Source organism: Scleropages formosus, chromosome 24 (assembly GCF_900964775.1).
Source record: "Scleropages formosus chromosome 24, fSclFor1.1, whole genome shotgun sequence".
Lineage (NCBI taxonomy): Eukaryota > Metazoa > Chordata > Actinopteri > Osteoglossiformes > Osteoglossidae > Scleropages > Scleropages formosus.
In genome coordinates, this window is record NC_041829.1 from 16,694,183 (window position 1) to 16,721,888 (window position 27,706).

Sequence of the window (27,706 nt, forward strand, 5' to 3'; positions counted from 1 at the left end):
ACTCAACAAGCGTTAAATCATGATTAGATCTGGTTGAAATGATCATGTTTATGTAAATGATACACATTAATTTCACATTTTTTTGTTTTAAAGTCTTAAATTATGATCATGGAAATTATTGTACTTCATAAATGCCAAATGAACTTTGTAGAGAGCGATGTGTGAGCACAGATGGCATTCCACAGAGGACCATGTCATCGTTCGCAGAACTTTCTCTGCGTGTGTCAAATGACTCCCTTCACGATGATGATGTTCTGGGGCATGAATCTTTCTGGTCTGTGATGGTCCAGAGCCTATTTCAGAAGCACAGGGCATGAAGCAGGTACACCCTGGATGGAACTCCAAGTCCATCACAGGGCAATCACTCATACACCCGTTCACTCACACATACACACTCTTAGGGCAATGCAAGCTCACCATGATGGTTCTGGTTCCCAGGTGTGTCATTTAAGCATCAGTCCTGTGCCATTGTGTCTCACTGTATCAGAAACCCTCCCCTACTACATCTCCAGAGCTATGTACGCACTGTTGGTTGGCCTGTACTGTGTTCTTCTTCCCCCAGAGCCCATGTTCATAAAGCAAAGGGTGACACTTGACTTCTAATGGCTGAATCTACCCACTGGAAAACCAACAGGACTGGGGTGAATGCTGGGACAAGCTGGTCTGTCTTTATCAAAATCCAATCTGCTGTTGCTGTCCCATCCCATCTCATCCAGGGGCCTTTTATAGACACACGGGTAGGATTGCAGTCAGCTTCAGAATCTGTCATTTTGACGACAGGTGCAGAGCACCAGAGAGGTGGGGGAAAGGAGCGTGATATCAGCAGCTATTCTATCTTCCTGTGATGTCTATAAGCTGCCGTGTACTTTGTGTGTACAGTGTACCAAATTAGGTTCCTCTTCAGCCAGTAAGTGCAGGCTACCATTTATATATTTACAGTGCTGCTTGAAAGTGTGTGAACCCTATAGGGATGGTCATTGTTCCTGGGTAAATAAACTTATAAAATCTGAATGTTAAATCTATAAATAATCTTATAAAATGAATAAAAGATTATGATTTACACACCTAATTCTACTTATCTACTTGGTGTAATCAGTACATCTTGGGCTTCACTTATTCTTACAGCTGCACTACTTGTGTGTTTCTACTACACACATGATTTCCTCTAAAGTAACATGTGGAATTGGTCATCACACACCTATCATGTCACACGAGAAACATTGATTCTCATTAAATAACCATTTCGTGGTAAAACTAAGGGGTTCGTATACTTTCAAGCAACACCGTATAACGTTTAAAACACGTTTTGTTAGCAGTAGAACACAGTCACGCAGGGACAAACACAGCTATAGCGACAGATTTCTGCCTAATGTTTTGTGGACTAAGATTTAGACATTTAGATCAGATGGTATTTATCCCTTGACAGGTCTGCATAAAGACTGCATTTTAGTCAGCTGCTTTTAACTGCTGTCAAAACCTTTTTTTTTTTCTCTCCCCTGTTCCTTCAGAAGGGGCTGGACTCTAAGAAGGATTCGTTCTGAGCATTATTGTGCTCACAATAAAAGGCACCGAGCTGTTCAATTCCTCAAGCTTGTATTTGCTGCCGTGGAATGAGATTTGAGGAAACGGATGGCGGCATGTTCGTTTTAAATGCGGGGCGCCGATTCTTTCTTTCGGCAGGTTTCATTACGGAGATCGAAAACGCTGGCCGCTCGACACAAACCTTAATTGACCTCTGGACGGAAAACGTTTTCCCGTTCCCTTCTGCCGCTTGACGTGTTGTGTAGTCATATGGCTGGATCCCATCTCTAGGAGAGCGCCACCAGCCTTTGTCTGACAGTAACAGATTGGTTTTGGGCACAGAGCCTCATACACGCACCTTTCATTAACACGCACGTGCTGTCACACCGGGCCTCGGAATTTGTCGTCTTGACAACGGGGGGCAACTTGCCGGGCCGCATGACCGGCTGGGGTACGGTTTGGGTAGCCCAACAAGACTTGGCCTGCCCTTTTCTGGATTAGACTGGGCTCTTTCTGTTCACTGTCAAACTGGTAGGAAATAATTTCAATTTCCTGGGCAGAGTAGAGGTCACCTCAGGACGAGAGAGACCCGAGTACCGGCATAATAACTGTGTAATGTCGGCATGCCCCGGAGGAGGAGGTGCCTGTCAGCCGTGGAACCCACAAGTTGTTTTCTGTCTCTCCTCACCAAGCTTATTTATATTATTTTCTTTTATCCTCTGCTGCCTTCTGGCCTTTTTCCGCGCAGACTTGTTTTTAACTGCATTTCATACATGTTATTAGTAATGCCACTTGTTGCACCTCTCTGTTCTCACACTGAAAGCTCTGTGGGGACCTGTTGGGTTGGGTGCTATATAATAATTAACGGAGCCGAAAAACAAATACTGTGGATTGACTTCAGTTTGACGTAGATAATGGGAATATTCATTTCTTTTCCCTCTGCGTTTCTGTCTAACAGAGTAGCTAATGTTAAACAATAAATAATTCATGAGCGAGAGAGAGAAAGAGTGGCGCATTTAAAAAGTCCAAAGTTCATTTCAGGTAATGGTAAGCCGCGCTGAAGTTTTCTGCTGCTTGTTTCGTAATTGCAGAAAAGGCATATTTATACATGTTGAATGTGTCAAGAAGCACAACTTTTAAGAAGACAAACAAACTTATTAGCTTGTTTCAGCCATTCGTCGCACATTAAATGTTTAGCACATCTTAAATAAGGAGTGTGATGCACCGATCAGAGCAGAGTACAAATCAGAGTAAAGCTTTCCGGACTTGTTTAGGTGTCTAAGAAGAGGCATCCTGTTGTGTGAGAGGGTTACCACAAGAGTGAATTAAGAGTAAATTAGTGGCTCAAACACTGTTTATTAAACTGAATCTTGGAACGCTTAACAAGCGCAATCTGTGTAAAAAGCTCAGTTGGACACACCCCCTATACGCTTGAGTACTTATGAAGGTGTTCCTTCCACCCCTGTGCTCGCCGTGTTTTCATGGTTTTTATATATATATATATATATATATAAAAACTGTAATAACAGCAGCTGGAGGAAACCTCTTTCAGAGTTAATGGTGTAAAAGCTCTCTGTGATTTTATCAAGTGGTGAGCTAAAATTCTGAATTCCATTTATGATGTGCAGTAGTTAGTTGTTTCGATGGTGGAGGATGGGATTTAGCTGCCTTCTCAAAGCCCAAAGTGTATTTGATTGCCAGAGTTTGAGCAACAAAATCCGGAAACTTTTTACTATCTTTCATGCATATCGTATATATTTTCCTCGCCGTGGGTACTGCGCTAGATTAGAAGAGACCAGAGGATCGGTGCATCTTCCCCACGCAGTCGTCCACAGCACATGCTGGGCATCACTCAGCTATCCTACCTTCATCCATCAGCCACTGTGGGTGAGCATCCACAGCCCATTACCCTGTAAGCACCCAGTACAACACACAGCGTTAGCCCATAAACGTGCCCTCTCTCCGGCGAGAGCCGCTGAGCTGTTCTGCATTAATCACCGATTTTGCTTTCAGTCAAACTCATTTTGTTTAATTTCAATCCACAGCACCAACGACAAGCACCAAGTACAGGAGTAATGATATGGATTTCAAGATTAAATGGTCAGCCTTTTCAAACAGCTAAAGGAAGATGCCTTTAAAATATTCGTCCTCCTCCAGCTTACGATTCCGCTGCTGTTAAATGCGTGTCGTCGATTCATGCCGCCTTCCGTTTGAACGCAGTCACTCCCGTGACATCATTCTTTGTCTGAACCATACTGATAAAATTCAAATTAGTTTCCATCAAGCGTCCTTGTCATAATAAACCACATTGACTCACAATCGTTAGGCGACACTCCTACATCTTAAACGTTACTCTCTCATTTCGGCGCGTGCATAATTAATTTACAGAATATTTCCGAATAACATGAAAAAGGCAAGAACACAAAACCACAATGTTTATACTTATGATGAAGCGGAAATTGGTCTTACATTAATGACTTTACCAAAGTTAAACATCACTAGTCACAGGAGGCCCTCATGAAAGAACATAGTCATTTGGGCCATGTGGGTTTCCAAAGCAAACGGAAATGAATACTATTTTCTCTGTTAGCAGTCCGGATGTCTGTGATCTCGGTGTCTCCACACAAACTACATTTTAATGACGTCTTCTGTTGTTCGTCGTGCGGACGGATTGCTTAGCCCATTTGGGGAAGCTGATGGGAGGGAGGAGGTCGAGGGCCCAGGGCAGCGTCCGGAGGAGAATGCTCACATTAAATAGAACATGGTGTAAATTAAACTAGTGTTGCAGCACCAGACTGGAGCTCTTGGGCTCCAGTATCCATCAGGATTTTCTGAAAAACACTGGAATGTGTCACACAATGAACAGTCATGACACTGAATAACGTCTTTAGAGCTCTTTCTATTCAAGGGCCTCAAAGTACTTAATATATAAAGGAATTTATTTGAATTCCGAACCTTTTCAATGAGGAACAGCTTCCTTTCTTTATTTAAAAAAAAAAAAAATGAAGGGGTCAGTTTGGACTGGGCTAGATGGGCTGAACACCTTACAGTGTACATTGATGAACACTCCTTTCCTGGCAGTTGAGAGCAAACAAGCAAAATTTATAAGAATACATTGCAGAAATCATGTGTCATTATTGGTATTTAAAAGAAATTAACCCATCCTAATAAATTGGCAGCGCTTCCTAAAGCACAGTGGCTTGGGCCTTTGGACACTACTTTGGCATGTCTAAATGAAAGGTAGAAGGTTCCGGAACAAGTTCCACCCAAGCAGTTAACATAGCCCTGCTAGCTTCTTCCATCTGGCAAGGAAAAGCAGCTGGGAAACTCTGTCGCCGTGGTTTCCTTTAAAAAAACTCTGCGATTGTTCTGAAGCAGCTATCGTACATCAGCCAACATCAATACCGCTTTTATAGCTGTAATTAATCAAGATACACTTCCTTCTGGTTACATTCTTCATAAGGAAACGTAAGAACTTTTATAGTAATTCCACCGCTTGGACATTGAGTAAAAGACAAATAACGTCTTCAAAAATATCTCAAATTGACATCTGAAAGTTCAAAATGACCTTTATACTTTCATTCCTATCCATAGATCATAACCTCTTTTACATTCGCAATTATAGTATCTTATATTCTACTTTAAATTGGCAACAAGCTTGAGCGGTTTAATGAAGCAATGTATAAAACTAAGTATTTTATATTTATTCGTTAAGCTGATCCTTTTCTCTAAAGCGACTTATGATGTTAAGCTAATTTACTGTTATTTAACCATTTCTGCAGCTGGGTAGTTTTACTGGAACAATTTTAGGGTAAGTACCTTGGTCAAGGGTACGACACCCAGAGGTGAGATTCAAGCCTGTGACGTTGGGATCCGAAGGCAGCAGTGCTAACCACTCCGCTACTAGCTATCCCTTACTGAAATGTCACAGTAATTTACCTTAGCAGTGACATTTTTGAAAAAAATGTAACTCATTCTTTTTCCATCGCATGTAAATACGATTGAGTACGCGATACGCGATTATGTGCCATACACTTCTTAAATTGGATTTTCATCACTTTTCTAATAACCATTTTGAATAGAATGATTAAAGAGGAGACAAGAAAGAAAAGAAAAGACATTCAATGCCATGCATTATTCCTGTCTTAATGGAACTATGAGTATCAGAAATTCACAAGTTACCATATTTTAGCATGAATTTGGCTCGCTGTGGAAGTGGTCTTGATCGCCAACGTGTCGGAATCAGCACAAAATTCACACCGAAATTACTGACAGGGTTTTGGCAGCTTTATTTCCTGTGACCCAGGAAGCACGTTGATCTTTTGCCACGGCAGTCCCCCGAGGCCCAACCAAGCTGTCATTTCACCCACTCTCACCCCATCCTGGGGGTGCACGCTTACACGTGGGTGATCAGCGCACGTTCAGACGGCCCGGGAATGACAAGCAGCTGACATTTGTCTCGCCGCACTTGAAGCCCAGAGCAGGGACCACAGGGGTGGCATGCAGTTAGAACAAGGGGGCGGCATGCTCCTTGTCATGCCAATGACACTGGATTTACAATTCACATCATGCCAGATTCAGATTTATTACACTGGGCCTGAGAGCGTCGGACAGTGGTTAGCCCTTCTTAACCTTTCGCTGAACCCTTCAGACCCCTTAAGTAGTCTCTCTGTCACAAGACATTGTTTCTCAAACCCCAGTCCATGGAAAGCGTTGAGATCACTGGGAGGATAATTACGTCTTGCTACCCTCCTCTGATCCCACATTAATCCATAACACCTTTAGTGTGCGGAATGTCATTTACATGTGATCGGAATTAGCGAGATACACTGTGAGTACTCTGTGCTGTTTGAAGGAGAAGGATATTTCTGGGACCGGGGCCTGTTTTAGTCAAAGGAAAGACTAAAGGGCAGCGGACACATGGAGCCCCCCAGACCTAGAGGTCCCGGAAGAGTCGCTTCAGCTCTGTCATCGCAGCAGGTATGGAGCCGGGAGGGCTGTAGGGGTCCCGCTGCACCAAGCTGTGCCCAACTGCACTCTGACCCAAACAGAACGCCTGTCCAGAACCGGGGGCCAGAGACGGGCCCTCTTGAACCTGGCAGTCGGGACAACAGCAGAAACAGATGTCCCGGAAATGTGTCTCAAAGTCAGCATCAGCCACCGGTGATCCAACAGAAATGTCCATAATCTCTTAAGGAGGTTCGGCGACATCTCTCATAAACTGGCTTTAAAATTAAATATTCCAGACGCTAAAGCCAACATTGCACACTGTGTGTTCATGCAACATCCGAGTGTGTGTGTGAAGGCAGATGGGTGTATTTCCACAGTGAAAGAACACATATAGGCCTGGGGCATGAGTCCTGGATCGTCATGGGTGAAACTTTTTCATCACGCTATTTTTTTTTTTTTTTTTGAGTTCTTCTGTTCAGTGCACAAGTGCAGTGTCATAAGGATGATGTGCACGTGCAAGAACCCACTCTGTATTTCTATCACATACTTGTTTCCGGTTGATTTGTGCCTACCTACCATGGGAAACAAGTAAATGTGTTTTTAAGTATCCCATTATATTCAGATCTTGACAAATCCAGTCTGTTTTTCTTCGCTCATGCACTCGCTCATTCGGGAGGACATGCAGACACGTTCGGGAGCGCCGATGTAATGGGGTGTGCCTCTAGCTCATCCGCAGCATCTATGGAGACCAGGGGCTACAGTCCGCAGCGTGTGAATGCGCTCCGGATTTTGACAACGATACGCCGTGATGGCTAATGATGTCATCACCGTGGAGCTGACCGAACGTGCAGATCAATATGCGAGAATCTGAAGTTTCGGGCGGCGCTCGTGGGATCATTTGAAATTGACTCGGCTCAAATTGCATTTCCTACAATAAATAGCGCCTGAGGCCTCCTTGGCGCTCCACTTCCCTGACTTTGCCGACGTTCTGCAGAGAGCACCTGCACCGTCTCTCTTGGGGATCCCATCACGCACGCGGGACGGCGCAGTCGCGAGACTGACGTCGCTTTGTGTTTGGCAGCCCGACAAGCCCTCTGTCACTTAGAGTACCGACCCTTAATCAACCTTCCCTTCCTCTCATCACGAATGAAGTCTGCTCTCTTCTCAGCTCCCCGAGTGTCATTTGAAAACATGGCAGCCTCAATGCGGGACCAACGATATATCACTCAAACCAGCACTAGGAGATGAGACGTATCGCCGACACGATTGATTTTAGCGAAGGCTGGGGCCTACAGGCTCCTCAGCAGCCCAGGTGTGACTGAGGTTCATCGAGGCAGCGGCTGAAGTAAACAAAGGAAACAATGTATGTGTTTTAAATATGTATTTTGACAATAATATTTTTGTCTAAAGCTGGGAGTGTGTAGCACACCTAGTGTTATGTCCTTGAAATAAAGAGCCAGCTAACCAATAAAGTTTTCAATAAATCTTTCTCAAAGGAAATTGTGTCTTGATTTTTTTTTTTCTTTTACTTTTTCAACATAAAACCTACACGCTCTCAGTTACATACATAAATTGTAAGTGGGTTTATGTCTTGGGAGGTACCATAATAAAGAAATCCTTTGTCAAACAGATGTACAAAAAATGGTAGCAAGTGGCGTAGTGGTTAGGGCCATCATCTTCAAACCCCCTTCTCCTGCTGTAGAACTCTTGATCAACATATTTACCCTGAATTGATACAATAAAAATGCTCCATCTATTTATGGATAAATTACTGCAAGTGGCTTAGTGTACAGGACAAACTTCACAATGTAAGTCGCTTTGGTGAAGAGTGTCACGTAAATCGGTATATGTACCAGTGTGGATCAGTACTTGTGTTGCACAGTCTGTACCTCTGCTCACATCATTCACTGTTTCTGCTGTTCTGACCGTTGTAAAAACAATTACATATACCAAAGTACAAAATTAAGACGTCTTTGCAAAAATTTTCTTGCTGAATGCTGAAGGAAGCAATGCGGAATGGCATCAAATTGTTCCTCCATGAGCAAAGGTTTTAAAAACGTAGCGCTCATTATGATTCCTCCAGAGTAACTTGTTTCCGTTTTGTTTTGCTTTGTTTGCAGAGTATGTCTGAATGCCACGATGAATTTGAGCCACAGTACCACAGACCCCAGCATATACTCTTCCCACAGTGCCCCTGGAATGAGGCCCTACCAAGATACCTCTGCCCCTGCCAGATCTCCGTGGGTGAGGCAGCAGAGCGAGGTTGAAAATTACTCCCTGTACAGCGAGAACAAGAGTATGACAGACCTGTACAATGCGACTGTCGCTCCCACTTCTGCGTACAGTCCTCTGGGTGGCCACACGGTCTGGCAGGTCATTCTCATCGTCTTCTTCACCGGGCTTCTGTCCCTCGTAACCATCATTGGCAACATCCTGGTGTTGGTTTCCTTCAAGGTGAACAAGCAGCTCAAGACGGTGAATAACTACTACCTGCTCAGCTTGGCATTTGCCGATCTCATCATCGGGATCATCTCCATGAACCTCTACACCACGTATCTCATCATGAACCAGTGGGCACTAGGAAATTGGGCTTGTGACCTGTGGCTCGCCATAGACTACGTGGCCAGCAATGCCTCAGTCATGAACCTGCTGGTGATCAGCTTCGACCGGTACTTTTCAGTGACCCGACCCCTCACGTACCGGGCCAAAAGGACCACAAAAAGAGCCGTGACAATGATAGTTCTGGCCTGGTCAATTTCGTTTGTGCTCTGGGCACCTGCCATCTTGTTCTGGCAGTATTTTGTGGGAGAACGCACTGTGCCACCAGGAAAGTGCTACATCCAGTTTCTGTCAGAGCCCATCATTACCTTCTGCACGGCCATCGCTGCCTTCTACCTGCCCGTCACCATCATGTCTGTGCTCTACTGGAGGATCTACAAGGAGACAGAGAACCGGTCCAAAGAGTTGGCAGGTCTCCGGGGCTCCGGGAACCAGGGGGAACCGGCTGGCGTCACCCCCCAGACTGGGAGCTCCAGGAGCTGCAGCAGCTATGAGCTGAACCGCTCGCGCTCCAAGAAGAGCTCAGCCCGGAGGATAATGGGCCGTTTCCGGCTTTGGACCACCACAAAGTCTGGGAGGCACGGCAACGAGGGTGAGCCAGAGCACAGCAGCAGCGATAGCTGGAACAACAACGATGCCGGTGCTTCCATGGACCAGTCGGACTCGGACGAGGAGGAGGTGCCCGAGAGCCGCGCCATCTATTCCATTGTCCTCAACCTGCCCGGCATGAAGGCCGCCGCGAGCTCGAAACTCACCTCCTCCGACCACCTCAACCTGTCGGAGGACGACCCGCTCAATGGGCAAAAGAGCGGCAGCGAGAGGGCCCTGGCCAAGGACACCTCCGACAAGGAGGACAACAGTTACCACCAGCACTTCTCCAAGACGCAGGTGCAGTCAATGCCGGCGATGGAGACGTCAAAAACAGCGCCTGCTACCTCCCTGGCCGTCAAGTCCCCCACTGTGCCCATCTCCTTCAAGGACGCCGCTGTTGCGAAACGGTTCGCCTCAAAGGCAAAGACTCAGATCGCCAAGCGGAAGAAGATGTCCCTGGTTAAGGAGAAGAAGGCGGCGCAGACCCTGAGTGCCATCCTCTTCGCCTTCATCATCACTTGGACACCCTACAACATCATGGTGCTGGTGAACACCTTCTGTAACGACTGCATTCCTGAGGCATTATGGGCGCTGGGCTACTGGCTCTGCTACGTGAACAGCACGGTGAACCCCATGTGCTACGCCCTGTGCAACAAGACCTTCCGCACCACCTTCAAAATGATCCTGCTCTGCCAGTGGGACAAGAAAAGGAGAAACAAGCAGCAGTTTCTGCAGCGGCAGTCGGTTGTGTTCCGGAAGAAGCTGCCGGGCGACCCCTAATAAACCTTTCTTGTGTTGCGTGTGGCTGCGCATGAGCCAAAAGTCGGACTCTATCCGGGTGCCTCGGGTCCGCAGCTGGAAGCCACAGCAGAAACCTGCCCTCGGCAGCCTCTCCTTCGGCTTCTCCCCGCTCTGGTACGAGACCAGTGGCATCTGCTGGCAGGAAGGCATCGGATGGCCGTTGAAATATTCCTACATAAAAAGGGCTTTCAGTTACGGCAATTGAGAATTGTGATTATTTCATAATTCTGCAGTGAAGGATCTTTTATTTGCTTTGTACAGTCGCACTATGACCACTGTACACGCTGTTCCAGAAGTTTTGCTGTTACTGCACTTTGCCGTTCCCTCCTGTTCACTACGTAGACGAACGTACAGCTCAGCCGAAGCATCGGGTGCCCTGAGCCAGCAGATTTCTCCCGAATGTCATCGCCGATAAGTTTTGTATCTGGATATCCCGTGATGCGCTAATTCTGCAGGTGTAGCTGTCGTGCTGGTCTCTCTCATCCTTTCCCAGTTAAGACTATGTTGTGAACACACAATCATTGTAAAACCTGCTTAACTATTCTGTGCGAGGTGTTATTCACATGGTTTCGACAACAAGTTGAGGTACGTTTAACTGATGTATACGTAAATGAAATTATATGTTGTTTTTACTGTATAAACAATAACACTAGACTTTGGATGACTGCCTTCGACTTGTACACGGATTATCATACGGTAATTAGGAGAGCAAGAAGAACAAAAATATGGAACGTGTTTTCACCACTTGGAAAAAAAAAAAGATTAAAAAAAGTGAATGTTGTATACTATCTATTTGTTGTCATAGCCTTTTAAATGATTTTCATGTGACTCATTTTCAGAAGAATATATTAATTTTCGGTTTTATATTCTCAGACTTGCGACAACGCCCATTAAATTCTGTTTCCAAACAGTCCAGCAGTGACCTCTTGTGAGCACTAATATCACTTTGCTCTCTAGTACAGTATATACTCATGCGCCCTTCTTTTCAGTGAGGCTCTGTTTTTTGCTGAACCTTTCATCGTGACACTTGTCTGCATTTTTAACATTATTGGATAAAAGGTTGTTCTTACTTATTCGACTTTTAAATATTCATATTTTTGTACAACTCAAAGCCAATGTGAACGGCTGTGCAACGGCATGCGAACATCGTTGTTATTGCAGAGGAATGAACTGATGAAATCACTCTCATTCTGTCGGGCAGATTGAGAAATAAAGTGAGCCGTTCACACACCAGAGCCTCGATCACATGTCTGAGTGCACTTCGTGTACCGAAAACCAGCGCTGCCCCTTGTATTTATTGAGAGTGTTTGTACACGACTACATCGGCTGGTTTAGAAATAACGGCCTTCCTTCCCTGCAGGGGCGGTGCGGTGCGGTCTCTCTGTAACTGAAATGGTGTGCGAGTGGAACCGGTCCGTGGGGGGTCGCTTTGTGAGGAACCTGTGAGGTGCTCTTCCCGCGAGGTCCCACGGTCACTGGCGTCTGCTGACATATCCATCCCTCTGTCACCTGTTTTCTTACAGTGAATGCTGATTTTTTTTTCGCTTCAATAAAAGCTTTTTAAAATGAGTTTTCTGAACAATAGCGGGTCACAGAAACATAGAGAAAGAAAACTCCAAGAAATTGCAAATACACCCATGTACATAAAACTAGGACAGAAGATCAAAAGTGACAATATTTGGCACTTCTCTACCCAGTTTCCAAACATCCCAGAATTCCTCTGAGTAGTCACACACACACACACACACAGAGTTTCTGAACCACTTGTCCCATTCGGGGTTGCGGGGAGCTGGAGCCTAACCCGGCAACTCAGGGCGTAGGGACACACCCAGGACAGGATGCCGGTCGGTCGCAAGGCACCCCAAGCGGGACTCGAACCCCAGACCCAGTGGAGAGCAGGACCCGGTCCAACCCATTGCGCCACCACACCCCCCCATCCTCTGGATAGTTATGCAGGTCAAATGTTAATTTTCTGAATGGAAGAAAGGTAAACACTTCCACCATGCACATATTCACGGAGGGAATTTCAGGTGTAGACCGTAACAACAAAATTCATTCCCTTTTCAAATATGTAAGAATAATCAGCATGCATTCCATAAGTTAATCAGAAAGAGCCTTTTGGTTGTGGTTTAATGAGAAAACGAAGGAGAACAAATTGATCAGTGTTGTTTTTCGCACGGGTGTGTGTACGCGGGGTCAGTGAGCTTGCGTCTGATCACATTCCCAGCGATGTTCCTGGATGCTGACGGGGGTGCAGATGGGAAACGCTTTAGCACACATAGGTTACCGTTCACGTTTGCTACAAGACACGTCCAAGTCAAGGACCGACCTTGAATGTGGGCCTTTAAAAACGCAACACTTATTTTTATGAACAGAACATCAATTAAAAGCAGAACGTTGGGTTCTGAAGGACCTTCGTATACAGTGTTTTCGTGGAAGGAATGAATGTTAGCTTCCGTAATGTGTGCTGTGGAGTAGTGTGAAATGTTTGAGGGCGCAAAGCGGAAAGTTGGCGGTTCATGTCCTGGGAAGGGTCCTGCTCCTGTGCCCTTGAGAAAGGTACCGAACCTGAGCTGACCTGGTAAAATATGTGGGTCTTATATTGACAGTTTTATCTCACGAGTGGAAATGAACAGGAGTTCTCAGAACAAACATCTCGACATAGACATGAAACTGATTTTCGCAGTAGAGAATGTAAACCCAAGAGCACTGGGCTACGTAGGTCAAGTCACATGACATTAACGTTCCGTGACGCTTTTGTCCTCTTTCCACCAGTTAAGGTCGCAGTGTTTCGAAGTATTGCCAGTTTACCCCGAAACACCATGTCCCAAGGAAAGAGGAGGGCCTGGGGGGAACCCACACGACCGCCCAGAAATCGGGCCACGCTGAAACCCGCAGCCACGGGCTGGGAAATGGCCACGTTACGCGCTCATCCATCACGCCATGTGGGAAGAGAGACGTGAGCAGCTGATGCTGCATTTACGTTCATTCTCCCTTTCGTTTCAGCAGAAGGGAAAGGCTTTGTGTGACAGGTGTTAGGCCGGAGGGGCCTTTGGAGAATATATGTATGTTCATCACGTCTCTGCGCTCGAACTTTGACATTTGTGTAGACCAACGTCATTAAACTGAAAGGTACGAACACTCAGCTGCTTGGCATTATTTCATTAGCCTCTGATGCTATGAATTGGCTTTCTTAAAGCCACTGGTCTTTTCATGCCTGCAAGTTTTCCATTGGCCAGTAAACTGTTTGTTCAGCTAAGTATCGCAAGTTGTATCAAGACTTTGACACTTTTTTTTAATGGTGGGACTGTTAGGGTGTCAGTTTAAAAATTCGGATATGTATACTATAGTACTGATACTTTCATAAACAAAAAAGTTGTCTATTATTATTATTATTATTATTATTATACAGTTTCCAAACTGACAGTTAGGTATTGTAACAGAAATTTTATTAATTTTATTCATTGCTTATGCAGTTCATTGGTTTGCTAGACTCTATTACAGTAGGCAGGATTTATTGCTCTGGTTTTTGTACACTGAACTGCCACTTACGGCACTGTTTTTAAACACAGTCATATGTATATTGTCTATGGATTGCTTATAAACAGCAATAAATATTCTGATGTTGTGTATTTTGCACTTTCGTTGCACTTTTTTCCCAAGAAAGTTACACTTGAAGCTTATTTTGTCCTATGAGCAATACTGATCTGAGTTTCAAAACGTTACTGACTGTCGAAATAAGTATTTTTGCAACGTTTTCCATCTGTCTTGACATCAAATATGTTCTTTTCAGCTGCCGTTCCAACTCTGAGGCCTTATTCATGTGAAACCTCATCTGGTGGATTTATTTTCAGGCACAAGAAGTGAGACCGTTGCTAAAGGAAGTGTGGCGTCTCACTCCGCTCAAGGCAGGGTGTCAAATTGAGTCCCTTTTGTATCCTTTGTGTGCAGTCCACTGGTCCTCCTGTCACAGGTATAGTTGTAATTACAGTACACATCTTTATTGAAATACGTAATTGAAATATAACTCTGTTTCAGCAAAATAGGTACAATATTAGAATGCATATACACACACACACAATGTCTACAACCACTTGTCCCAAGTGGGATCGTGGCAAGCTGGAGCCTAACCTGCAAACACAGGGCACAAGGCTGGAGGGGGAGGGGACGCACCCAGGATGGGACGCCAATCCGCCACAAGGCACCCCAAGCAGGACTTGAACGCCAGACTCACCACAGAGCACGCCCCAGGCAAACCCGCCATGCCGCCACCCTGCCACCATCCCCCCCATATGTGTATATATATTATATATATACAATATATATATATATTTACACACTGTATATATTTTATATATTTATGCATTGATACACATGCATATACTGTATTATACAAATATGACATATACATACAGTATGCATACAGTATACGTAAGTAGATTTACATTTATCGGACACTTTCCTCAAAAGCAACTTGCAATGTAAAGGTCACAGTTATTACTTTTAATCATTTATCCATTTATACAGCTGGGTAATTTTACTAGAGCAATTTAGGGTGGGTACCTTGCTCAGGGGTACTACAGCCAGAGGTGGGGATCGTCCCCCTATATATATATATATGTATATATGCATGTATCATGTATTTTCTACAGAATTCACCATAATGAAGTGTTGAGCTAAATAAAGAGGCTGGATAAAATAGCTGCAAGCGCACGGACCAGGAACTGAATGTGACACCTGTTGCGCAACTTGGTCATTCTGAGCGATCCGATAAATGCGGTTCTACCTCAACGTGGCCACTAGGTGTCAGTATTGTACACTTTCCGTCTCATTGGCGCGGAGCCCGATGCTGCAGCTCCTGCCACGCGTTGCACATCACTGAGCTCAACCAAGTGCCAAAGTTTCTATTCTTACACTTTTGCCATTTATAGAAGAGTGTATTTTACTGCAAGCCACCTCGGTTTTTAGAGCTTGTTTCTGGCCTCCTCTTTTTGTTTGCTGCATTGTTACTTGTCATGAAGCATCAATAAATGTACATATATTTATTTAGCGGACACTTTTCTCCCCAGAGCAACTTGATTGTAACTTAACATTCTGTTTACCTTTTTGTACAGCTGGGTAATTTACTGGAGCAATTTAGGGTAAGTACCTCGCTCAAGGGTTCAACGACTGGAGCTGGGATTCAAACCTGTGGGTCCAAGGGAAGTGACTCTGATTACTGCAGTATCAAGCGCACCTGAATATGTGATACATCGGATTTTAACACTGCTGGGAGACTGAGCTCAGCACCCGAACCACAGCCAACCTGCTCCGAAATGTGTTTTCAGCACTGTGTGGTGCCGAATATGTAGTGGGTCTGGTTTCCCACATTAGTAATTCAGGAGAGAAAGGCCATGGAGGGTAGAGAAACCCAAGAAATAATTCAGTATGTATTTGCCATGTATTTTCCCTGATGCTCCATTTTACCATGAATGAAGTGTAATATTTCAAAGGGTCATCAATGCCATGTTTTAACTGAGCTTGCTGAAGAGTGGTATTCATGGCAGCTGGTTTAGAATGTTTATCACGTTTTTGAGTAATTATGTTATGTTTTCCTCTTGTTTTTTGCTGCATATAATAATAATAATAATAATCACACATTGTCTGAAACCACTTATCCCAAGTGGAGTCGTGGCGAACCGGAGCCTAACCGACAACACAGGGCACAAGGCTGGAGGGAGAGGGGACACACCCAGGACGGAACGCCAGTCCATCGCAAGGCACCCCAAGCGGATTCGAACCCAGACCCACCAGAGAGCAGGCACAGGTCAAGCCCACTGTGCCACCACACCCCCGTAATAATAATAATAATAATAATAATAAGAAGAAGAAGAATAATAATAATAATAATAATAATAATAATAATAATAATAATAATAATACTACCACCACCACCACGACGTTTCAAACCCGGAGAAAGTATGAAATTGGCTCAAGAGAAGAACAACCGCATTTTTAATCAAGTTTTAAATGAGAAGACAGTCTGACTGAGTCTTTGCTGAATTTACTGTTGAACAAAAAGGATTTGTTTCTGGACCCAAAACCAAAAGCATTTTTCACTTCTTGTGTGCCTGGCCTGTATTTTCAACATACATTGTTGTATTCCCTTTCTGCACTTTTGTACATTTGATGCAGGAATATTTTATTGCGATTATTTTAGCTTACTAATCAATTCCCGCGGGTTTCCCGCACGTGGGCGGGAATAATGGTCACGTGGAGCGGCTAATGAATGACGTCATGACGTGCAATCAAGTATAGAGGAAAGGGCGGGAAAAAGCACCGCGCGCACTCGCCTGTGGTAGCGGCTGAGATTTCTCCTGCTCGCTTCAGGCGCAGTGGATTTTTGTGCATTTTTTAGGAAAAGTGAAATGTCGTGAACATACTGATTAATAACAGATGATCGATCGAGTCTTGGTCACATTGATTGATAAAGAAAGTCATGTAAGTGGATTTCCACACTGAGCTGAGGTAAGTAGTACCGTACCTGCTCAGGAGTATTATTTACGTGGATTCTACAGTGTAACACACTTTGACTGCAAAAGCCACTCACTTATAATATTATTTAATTTCTACACCTTTTCCCAATTTTTTTAAAGGAAGGAATTTTCCAAAACGGGAAATGTCCTTAGCAAGGACTCGTTCCCACGTCAGTGACGTGGCTGTGCTCTTTGTACCCTAGAAATGTTCCTATTATGAAGAATTAGTGCTTTTTTTTTATCAAGGTACCACTGAAATGGCTAAAAAAAAAAATAGCCAAGACATTACATTACTATTACATTACTAATTTGTTGCAAATGGCTACTGCTTGAAATGACTGATTCATTCACATATGACTGCAAAGCCCCATTTCCACCAGCCATTACTCCCATGTTCAAATGGTAAACTCTTAGCTCATCCTTAATTAATCATGATTAAATACTAACTGGTTATTACAGAAACCTTTGCAATTACGTTAGCATAACCGAAACCTGTTATTCTGCTCAATAAAGAAAGTCTACTGCTGTTCCTTGGGTTAAAAGATACTGGTGTTCCTGAAGTTCATTTCAGGGTTCAAAACTAGCCTAAACAAAATAACTTTCTCAAGAAACATGTTAGTCTATTGTTGTTTTGTAAACGAGCTCCGTGCGTCACGTAGCCAAGAAACTGACAATTTCTTACAAAGGTGTCCACTGCTGTCTTGAAAGAAAAGGGCAAACTGGATCCAACCAGGAGAAAAAAAATAAGTGGAAGGCCCAGATGCAGAACTGCACAAAAGCACATCAGAGTGTGTAGCTTGAGAAATGGACGCCTTACAGGTCCTCAATTGGCTGCTTACTTAAATAATACATGTCGAATGCCAGTGTCATCTGCAAGAGTGAAAAGACTACTCTGGGATGCTGGCCTTAGAGGCAGAGTTTCACAGAAAAAGTCATATATGAAACTGGCAAATAAAAAGAAAAATGGGCAAAAAAAACAGACATTGGATGGTGGATGACTGGAAAAAGAGGATTATGGACGGATGAATAAGTTTGAGGTGTTTGAATCAAGGAGGAGAACACATGGGAGATGTAGAACAAATGAGCAGATGCTGCAGAAGTGCTTGATGCACTCTGTAAAGCGTAGTGGAGGAAATGTAATGGTATGGGGCTGTTTCGCTGCTGGTAAGGTGAGAGATTTACACAAAGTGCAAGGAATAATGAACCAGAAAGGTTATCACTATTTTACAGCATCATGCCATCCTGTGTGGTCAGCGCTTCATGGGAACAAATTGCAGCAAATCATTCAGCAGGACAACAATCCGAAGGGCACTTAGAAGCAATGCAAAACCGATTTGGTTTTTTCTTTGATGAATTGGCTGGGGCAATTGAGGATTCTTTAATGAATGTAAAGTTTGATGTATTGATTAACAGTTATGAAATAAAATGTTGTAATGTAACATTATGAATGTATTGACTACCATTTTTGATCAATTTAATTCTGCCTTGGTGAATTAAAGTATCAGTTTTAAAACTTAAACATTTCTGGGTGATTGCAAACTTTTGTGTGTGGGGGTCTGTATATGTACAAATCCTGTAAGCAAGGCAGACAAAAATGTAACATCTGTTGTACAACTTTCACATTCTTATTATTCATTAGGTCGTACACTGTTTCATGCTATAATTGCATTAATATTCTAGTCAAATTTCTATAGTTTTTGGGTTTAATTTACAATACACTCATCAAAAATATACTGAGGGATTGTACTTTGTTCGATAGATCTATACAAATCACATGGAGAAAAAGTTGTACATTCATACACATTTACACTTACTTTTGTCAGTTTTTGGCCCACAGTGGAACCTGTCCGTGTTTTTGTGCGATGTACCGTGTTTTTGTGCGATGTACCATGTTTTCCCACGAGCCTGAGAGCAGTTGGTTGAGGAAGCCAGTGGAAAAGAGGACCATGGTCACTTGTTCTGGAGTAACTTTGCTCCCCCCTGCCCTTTGCAGTATTGTCTGATTATTAGATACAGTGTTCTTTATTTGATACATGTCTGAAATCTGTGAGTAGTGTTGGTGGTCATTAGGATGGCATTAGTCACATTCTGTTTTTGGAAATTTCACTTAGTGCTTCCATGAAATCTTTCTCAGATATCTGTGTGAAAATGGCCAAAAAGAACCATAAACTGAACCCTGTCTGGTTTAACAGTAAAGATTAACAGCATGGATTTGTAGGTAATGCTGCAGTTATATTTGTAAAGGAAATCTTTTGGGATACTGACAGCAAGGATCACACTTGCATCCAGTCAGTATGTTTTTATGTTCATGTTGAGGATTAAAGTGAGGGAAAAACCCCAACTCAGATTTTTAGGCCTCTATATAAACATTTTAAGTGAGTGGACAGTTTTGGTACCTATTGCTAATGGTTTATTTTTCATCCAGCATTGCAGTGTCCTGCAGTTTCTGAGAAGCATCCTGTTGGGCGGTCTGTACCCGTGCACCGTGTTTACAGCTTTGAACACCATGCTGAAACTGGGGTGAGTGGTGTATTAATTAGCACTCAGTGCCAGACCCATGTTTTCTCACCATTGATCTTAGACATTAATCATAAGCTGCACAAGCTGTGCAGCCAGCACACCCGGAATTTCTGACGTCTCAGCCTTTATGTGGGATCGGACCCCACGCAGGAAGGAGAATGTGCAGCTCCACAGGCATAATTCATAATGACCAGACTCACAGATGAAGGCATCTGGGAAATTACCAGACAGTAGCAGGGTGTTGGTGGTGTGGGGGAGACGGCTTTTGCATTTAGGGTCAAGGTGCTGCAGCTTAACAGGCAGGGGATGGCATAGGGACATCAACAACTTACCAGAAATGAACTTACTATGAGGAAAATGGCATCTAAACATGTGTAATTTGAGTAATTGCTTATGTTGCACACAGCTTAAAACACCAGGGGCAAGCTAGTATGAAAATAAGGAATGCCTCTTAAAATGAGGTTGATCCCTGAAACTGAGAACAGATGGTAAGCTCTTTGAGTTTTTAGGCAAATATGCATATTGGTAAATTTGTTTCTGTCCACTTGCGTTTCAGTACTGGCAACCAGGTTCCCTTTAAAACGGGCTGTATGAGAAGTAGGTACATAAAATTTCTGTAGCAGTGCATTTCTGGAAGATGCACCTGGGGTTTTTACCTTTGTTACCAAATGTGACTTGAGAGAATCAAAGCCAAGTATGAATAATTAAGGGGAAGGAAATTCTCACACAGTTCACTGAGTAATTCAGCTTGATGTAAAATGTAATATAATAATGCCCTATGTAAGAGAATAAAAACTATTTCCTGGGTTTATTTCTGAACACCTTGTAATTAATCCTCCATTTTTGCTGAGCCATAGATTCCATACAGTAAGTGAGGTGCACAGTTAGTGAATTTCTATGAAGTGACTTATAAAAAGTGATCCTGTCTGGTTCTAAGTTGTGGACTTACTGTTCTGTGCACTTTATGTTCCTTCTTGTAAGGTTTAATTCTGGGACAGATCTCAACATCAAGTGTCAGCAAAGATCAACATCCTACACCCTGAGCACTCCCCTATGTGCTATCAAGACAACGCTATCCATTGCATCCTCTCTTCCTGTTTCATGTTCCCCTTCTTCCAGGCTTTCATGCAGTCGGTGATTCTCCCTCTTAACTAGTAGTCAGTCCCACCCCTGCGTATACTCTCTGCTTGGCTGTGTTATATAACCCCTCATCTGCTTTTGCGTCTCTTCTGCTGTTGCCCACCCCTTCTGCCGTCTGGCATCACTGCTCCTTGACCACAATGGTGATGTGTCAGACATGTGGGAAGCCCTTTAAACATCACACAGCTCTGTGAGTGTAAATACCTTGTAGGCCTAAGCATCTCCATAATGGGAGAGATTCTTCTTCACTGGTGCATATGGTGGCAAGAAACAAACTGCACTTAAGAATCACACATCTGCATCCTTCTCAGTCATGACAACTTTGAGTTTAAAGTGATAAAAACATGGTTGACATAAACTGATGACTCCTTCAGATGGAGTCGCACCCTTTTCTTAAGGGGAACCATTAGGAGCTGTGAGCTTTTCGGATTCTTTTGCTCATTTGCCCCATTAATATTTGGCTAAATTATTAATAGGTAAAAGGCCAACAATCCAGCAGATTTATCATAATCATATTATAGTGTTTACTGCTTCTCCTTCATTTGTTGTATTTCTAAAAAAAAAGGTGAGCAAAGGGGCTAAAGGTGTAGCCTTGCAGAAGTAGTGTTAATCAACTTTCTTACCCTGAACTGAAGAAAAAAAACAAATGAAGGTGGAGCAGCAAGTAGCATTGCTGCCTCACAGAGCCAGAGCTGTTGGGGGGGTAGGTTCAAATCTGACTTTGTGGATTTCATGTTCTCCCCTTGTCTACATGGGTTTGCTCTGGTTTGCTCTGGTTTCCTCCCACACTCTGAAGATGTGTAGTTCAGGTTGATCAGTGATGCTAAATTGACGATAGTGTTTATGTGGGTGAGTGTGTGCCTGTCGTTACCCAGCTAAGCACTGCCGTTCTGTTCAGGGAGTACTCTCTCTCAGCCTTGCACCCAGTGATTCTGAGATAGGTTTCAGACTGCTGTAACCCTGAGCAGTACAAATGGTTAATGAAAATGAATTGATTCATGGAAAGTAAAAATTACCATCCATCCATCCATCCATCCATCCATCCATCTTCCTCCGCTTTTATCCGGGGCCGGGTCGCGGGGGCAGCAGTCCGAGCAGAGTCCTCCAGACTTCCCTCTCCCCGCACACCTCCTCCAGTTCCTCTGGGGGAACCCCAAGGCGTTCCCAGGCCAGCTGGGAGATGTAGTCTCTCCAACGTGTCCTGGGTCTGCCCCGAGGCCTCCTCCCAGTGGGACAAGCCCGGAACACCTCCCCAGGGAGGCATCCAGGAGGCATCCGGAACAGATACCCGAGCCACCTCAACTGGCTCCTCTCGATGCGGAGGAGCAGCGGCTCTACTCCGAGCTCCTTCCGGGTGACTGAGCTCCTCACCCTATTCCTAAGGGTGCGCCCAGCCACTCTGCGGAGGAAACTCATTTCTGCCGCTTGTATCCGCGATCTCATTCTTTCGGTCATGATCCAGAGTTCATGACCATAGGTGAGGGTAGGAACGTAGATCGACCGGTAAATTGAGAGCTTCGCCTTACGACTCAGCTCCCTCTTCACCACAACAGACCGGTACAATGACCGCATTACTGCGGACGCCGCACCGATCCGTCTGTCAACCTGCCGCTCCATTTTTCCCTCACTCGTGAACAAGACCCCGAGATACTTAAACTCCTCCACTTGAGGGAGCAACTCCCCCCTAACCCGGAGGGGGCAATCCACCTTTTTCCGACTGAGAACCATGGCCTCGGATTTGGAGGTGCTGATTCTCATCCCCGCCGCTTCGCACTCGGCTGCAAACCTCCCCAGTGCACGCTGCAGGTCTTGACTTGATGAAGCCAACAGGACCACATCGTCCGCAAAAAGCAGAGACGAGATCTCGCGGCCACCAAAACAGACACCCTCCGTTCCCTGACTGCGCCTAGAAATTCTGTCCATAAAGATAATGAACAGAATCGGTGACAAAGGGCAGCCCTGGCGGAGTGCAACATGCACCGGGAACAGGTCTGACTTACTGCCGGCAATGCGAACCAAGCTCCTGCTCCGGTCATACAGGGAACAAACAGCCCGTAGCAACGAGCCCCGAACCCCATAATCCCGAAGTACCCCCCATAGGATGCCACGAGGGACACGGTCGAATGCCTTCTCCAGGTCCACAAAACACATGTGAACTGGTTGGGCAAACTCCCACGAACCCTCCAGCACCCTAGTGAGGGTATAGAGCTGGTCCAGTGTTCCACGGCCAGGGCGAAAACCGCATTGCTCCTCCTGAATCCGAGGTTCGACTATCGGTCGGATTCTCCTTTCCAGTACCCTGGCATAGACTTTCCCAGGGAGGCTAAGGAGTGTGATCCCCTGGTAGTTGGAACACAATCTCCGGTCCCCCTTCTTAAAAAGAGGGACCACCACCCCGGTCTGCCAGTCCAGAGGCACCGTTCCCGAACTCCACGCGATGCTGCAGAGGCGTGTCAGCCAAGACAGCCCCACAACATCCAGAGACTTGAGAAACTCGGGGCGGATCTCATCCACCCCCGGAGCCTTGCCACCGAGGAGTTTTTTGACTACCTCAGCAACTTCAGCCAGGGTAATGGACGAGTCCCCCTCCGAGTCCCCAGCCTCAGCTTCCTCTACGGAAGGCGTGTCGGAGGGATTGAGGAGATCCTCAAAGTACTCCTTCCACCGCCCGAGGACATCCTCAGCTGAGGTCAGCAGCGCACCACTTCCACTGTAAACAGTGTTCGTGGAACACCGCTTCCCCCCTCTGAGTCGCCGGACGGTTTGCCAGAATCTCTTTGAGGCCGACCGAAAGTCTTCCTCCATGGCCTCACCGAACTCCTCCCAAGCCCGAGTTTTTGCCGCGGCGACTGCCAGAGCCGCGCTCCGTTTGGCCCGTCGGTACCTGTCAGCTGCTTCAGGAGTCCCATGAGCCAGCCAGGCCCGATAGAACTCCTTCTTCAGCTTGACGGCATCCCTTACTTCCGGTGTCCACCACCGTGTTCGGGGATTGCCGCCGCGACAGGCACCGGAGACCTTATGGCCGCAGCTCCGAACCGCCGCCCCGACAATGGAGGTGCGGAACATAGTCCATTTGGACTCGATGTCCCCCACCTCCCTCGGGACCTGGTTGAAGCTCTGTCAGAGGTGGGAGTTGAAGACCTCTCTGACAGGGGCCTCCGCCAAACGTTCCCAACAGACCCTCACTATGCGTTTGGGCCTGCCAGGTCTGTCCAGCTTTTTCCCCCGCCATCGAATCCAACTCACCACCAGGTGGTGATCAGTTGACAGCTCAGCCCCTCTCTTCACCCGAGTGTCCAAGACATATGGCCGAAGGTCAGAAGAAACGACTACAAAGTCGATCATCGACCTCTGACCTAGGGTCTCCTGGTGCCAAGTGCACTGATGGACACCCTTATGTATGAACATGGTGTTCGTTATGGATAAACTGCGACTAGCACAGAAATCCAATAACAACTCACCGCTCGGGTTCAGATCAGGGAGGCCGTTCCTCCCAATCACGCCCCTCCAGGTATCACTGTCGCTGCCCACGTGGGCGTTGAAGTCCCCCCAGTAGAACGACAGAGTCCCCAGTGGGAGCGCTTTCCAGCACGCCCCCCAGGGACTCTAAAAAGGCCGGGTACTCTACACTGCCGCTAGGCGCATAAGCACAAACGACAGTGAGAGACCGTTCCCTGACCCGAAGGCGTAGGGAGACGACCCTCTCGTTCACCGGGGTAGACTCCAACACATGGCGGCTGAACTGGGGGGCTATTAATAAGCCCACACCCGCCCGCCGCCTCTCACCTTGGGCAACGCCAGAATAGTGGAGAGTCCACCCTCGATCGAGAAGAGTGGTTCCAGAACCCAAGCTGTGAGTGGAAGTGAGCCCGACTATATCTAGACGGTATCTCTCAACTTCCCGTACCAGCTCAGGCTCCTTCCTCGCCAGTGAGGTGACATTCCAAGTCCCAAAAACCAGAGTTGGCGCCCGAGGTTTGGGTCGGCCGGGCACTCGGCCCCGACCACCGCCCAAATCGCAATGCACCGGCCCCTTACGGTTTCTCCGGCAGGTGGTGAGCCCACCGAAGAGCGGCTCCACGTCATGGCTTCGGGCTGAGCCCGGCCAGGCCCCGTGGGCATAGACCTGGCCACCAGGCGCTCGCATGCGAGCCCCCCCCCCAGGCCTGGCTCCAGGTTGGGGCCCCGGTGACCCCATACCGGGCGGGGTAAACGGAAGCCTTGATTTTTTCTTCATAAGGGGTTTTTGAACCGCGCTTTGTCTCGTCTGTCATCCAGGACCTGTCTGCCATGGGAGACCCTACCAGGGGCATATAGCCCCAGACAACATAGCTCCTGGACTCATTCAGGCACTCAAACCCCTCCACCACGGTAAGGTGGCGGTTCACGGAGGGGAGTAAAAATTACCCTGCTGTGTAAATGGGTTAACCATTGTAAGTGCAAAAACTCCATAGCTGATTTTGAAAAAGCATCAGCTGAGTGAAAACAAAAATGCATATGTACACTTTTTTTTTCTTTTTTTTTTTTTTTATTTAAAGAAAAGCATGGAATAAATTTGAACGCGACCTGTGATTTCCACAACGTATCGCTGCTCTTAATCGGCTTTAATTCCATGTAATAGTCAGACTGTTGAGTGAGATTGTGGTTACCACAATCTAATAAGTAATAAAGTATGTATGTGTTCAGACAAAGAGGTACACCCATTCCTTGATTTATAAATATTCAAGTTATGAATTTTCACTTTTGCAAACTTAATTTACATTTTAATTTGACTTAGTATTTTTGTAGATTGTGATTCCTTTGGTTCTTAACAGTAAATCTAAATCACTGCACTGCTCAGTTTATTGCCTCTGTTTTTAATGTAACTATTAACTTGGTTGTTCCTGTCTTATCAAATTATCCGAAATATTAGTATTGTATATTTATAGCATTTTTCTTTTTCTTCAAACTGTTTCTTCACCATTCAGAAACTACATACATAGAGTACATATTTACATATATGTATGTATTTACAGTATTTTTAGTGTTTGCGGTTTTTAAGTTTGGAGTTTTGAATTTTGTGCTCTGAATTTTTGCCTAACAAATAGATTTCCATAAAGAAGTTAATCACCTAACTATGGAACTGGTGCATTTGCACCCTTGAACATAATGGTATGTTGTTAGAAGTGATTAAAACAAATAACTGTAAGCTCCTATGCCTTTACCATTGTCAGAGTGGGGAGTCGTTTTTTTTGGGCAGGGGTGGAAAACCATTTTTGTAATGTTATTCTAATAAGAAAAGAGACTTTATGGCTGCTCCTCTGTGTCATAGTTGTTGGATCTTTCCCTGGGTCTGAAGGGGTCTCCCAGTCACTCTCTCTCTGTCATGTACTCTTTTGTTACAGCAGGACCAGCTGTATACTTGGGCAGCATCCAGCCACCCCACCTCACTCTGTGGACCAGTACAAGGGCCACTTCTGGTCCCTGTGACCCCTGAGATATACTGGGACTGGGAGTAGAATCTGTGTGGAGTTTGCATATTATTTCATGGTTCAGGTAAGTTTCCTCCCACAGTCCAGTCACTTGTGAATTGTCACCCTAAATTGGCTTTTGTGTGTGTGTGTGTGTGTGTGTGTGTGTGTGTTGGGGGGGGACTGCCATGCCATGCCATGCCCTTTTATGGACTGGTGTCCAATCCATGGTGAACCCTGCACCAAACTCTGTGTTTCTGGCATGCGCACCCTGACCCAGCACAGGCGAGGCAGGGCAGTGTGGTGTTTATGCACACTTCCAAATCATTTCCAGTGGAGGGCAGCATTCCCTCAGCTTTGATGCATCTAATGCATTGCAAGCAGACTTGTTGGAGTATATAGTATATAATTTTTGAGCTTCATTTGACATGCTATTTGAAATGAATACATTATATTTGCCTTCAATTAAACAATTAACTTTTGAAAACTGCATTAAACAGTAAGGATAAATATTAATGCAGTGTCTGCTGCTTATTAAATGCATTTTCCCAACGCTAAATATTACTCTAGCTGTCATTGGAACCGGTGTATAGCGGTGTGCTCATAGGAATGATTGTGTATAGAAATACATTACACACCTGTGAATAAATGTTTATTGTTTGTAAATTTATATTCACTCTGTAGCTGATGTACATGTTCAGATCTTGAAATGTAAGGTGAAGCACAGAGGTTCTTGGTTCTGGCTCTGTTGTGGTGGACCGACCTCCCCTTCTTTCTCAGAACTGCTGAAACTGTCTATATTTAAAAAAAGGTCTGAAAACTCACCTCTTTCTGACTCACTTCGCCAATGATCTCTTAAGTTCATGTAAGGTGTAAATGTTCATGCATCATAACTTTAAGATCATGCCCAGATAAATGTTTACACAGCTACTCCTGTAATGTACATAAATGTTTGTATCTCAAAAAAAAAAAATTAGTAGGAAGGTGATCAGGAATTGTCAATATTCTTAGTTTTGTGCAGCTACTTGTGTGATGAACATTGGTGCACATGGTGGAAAGAAACAAACTGCACTTAAGAATCACACGTCTGCAGCTATGTCTCTTTCTCCTAACAATTTGTGCATTACGTATTTTCTATGAGATGTATGTCACTTTGGAGAAATGCGTCTGCTAAATGAATAAATGTAAATATTCAGCTTGAGGTTCTTCAGTGGTACCACACCAATCCATATGTTCTTGGAGGAGTACAGATTCCGTACCTGGATTCTATCTGTCCTCTTCCTCTGTACCTTTGGTGCTGCACCCCCAGTGGAGTTGAGCTACACACTCCTTGCTGAGCTCTTCGAAGCTTTTGATGCTTAATCTTTGCAAGCCGGTAGTTTGGGGGAAATCTTGGTGCACTATCAAGGGGCCACGGCTGAAATGCAGGAAACCAGACCCCTGAGCCCTCGTTGACTCCCGTTCAGATCTGAAACCAAATAGCCTCAAGCCACATTTTCTGGTGCAGTTTTTCCTGAGTTTGTTGCAGTAACAGCTCAGTTTGTCTTTCACTTTCAGATTTTATTGCCCATTTCTGTGGACTGGGCTCTCCTGCACACTGAAGACATGCTCTTCTGGCAAATTCTCATCTGCCCTCACCAGGTGACCTTCTCTGTAGCT

The 27,706-nt window shown here is 45.1% G+C and overlaps 1 protein-coding gene and 1 long non-coding RNA gene across 2 annotated transcripts in view; both read left to right on the forward strand.

Moving 5' to 3' along the window:
- Nucleotides 1–10,451, forward strand: part of chrm3b (cholinergic receptor, muscarinic 3b) — a 61,904-nt gene extending 51,453 nt beyond the window's left edge. Inside the window, exon 3 of the mRNA XM_029248610.1 lies at nt 8,592–10,451. Within this exon, the coding sequence (XP_029104443.1) occupies nt 8,611–10,401 (1,791 nt within the window). The 5' untranslated portion in view covers nt 8,592–8,610 and the 3' untranslated portion in view covers nt 10,402–10,451. The remainder of the gene's footprint in view (nt 1–8,591) is intronic.
- A 6,302-nt stretch (nt 10,452–16,753) lies between these two features.
- On the forward strand, nt 16,754–26,122 carry LOC108939610 (uncharacterized). The gene is made up of 3 exons (XR_001966519.1): nt 16,754–16,929; nt 19,363–19,457; nt 25,985–26,122. It is a non-coding gene; the product is annotated as an uncharacterized LOC108939610 (long non-coding RNA).
- Nucleotides 26,123–27,706: the final 1,584 nt, after the last annotated feature.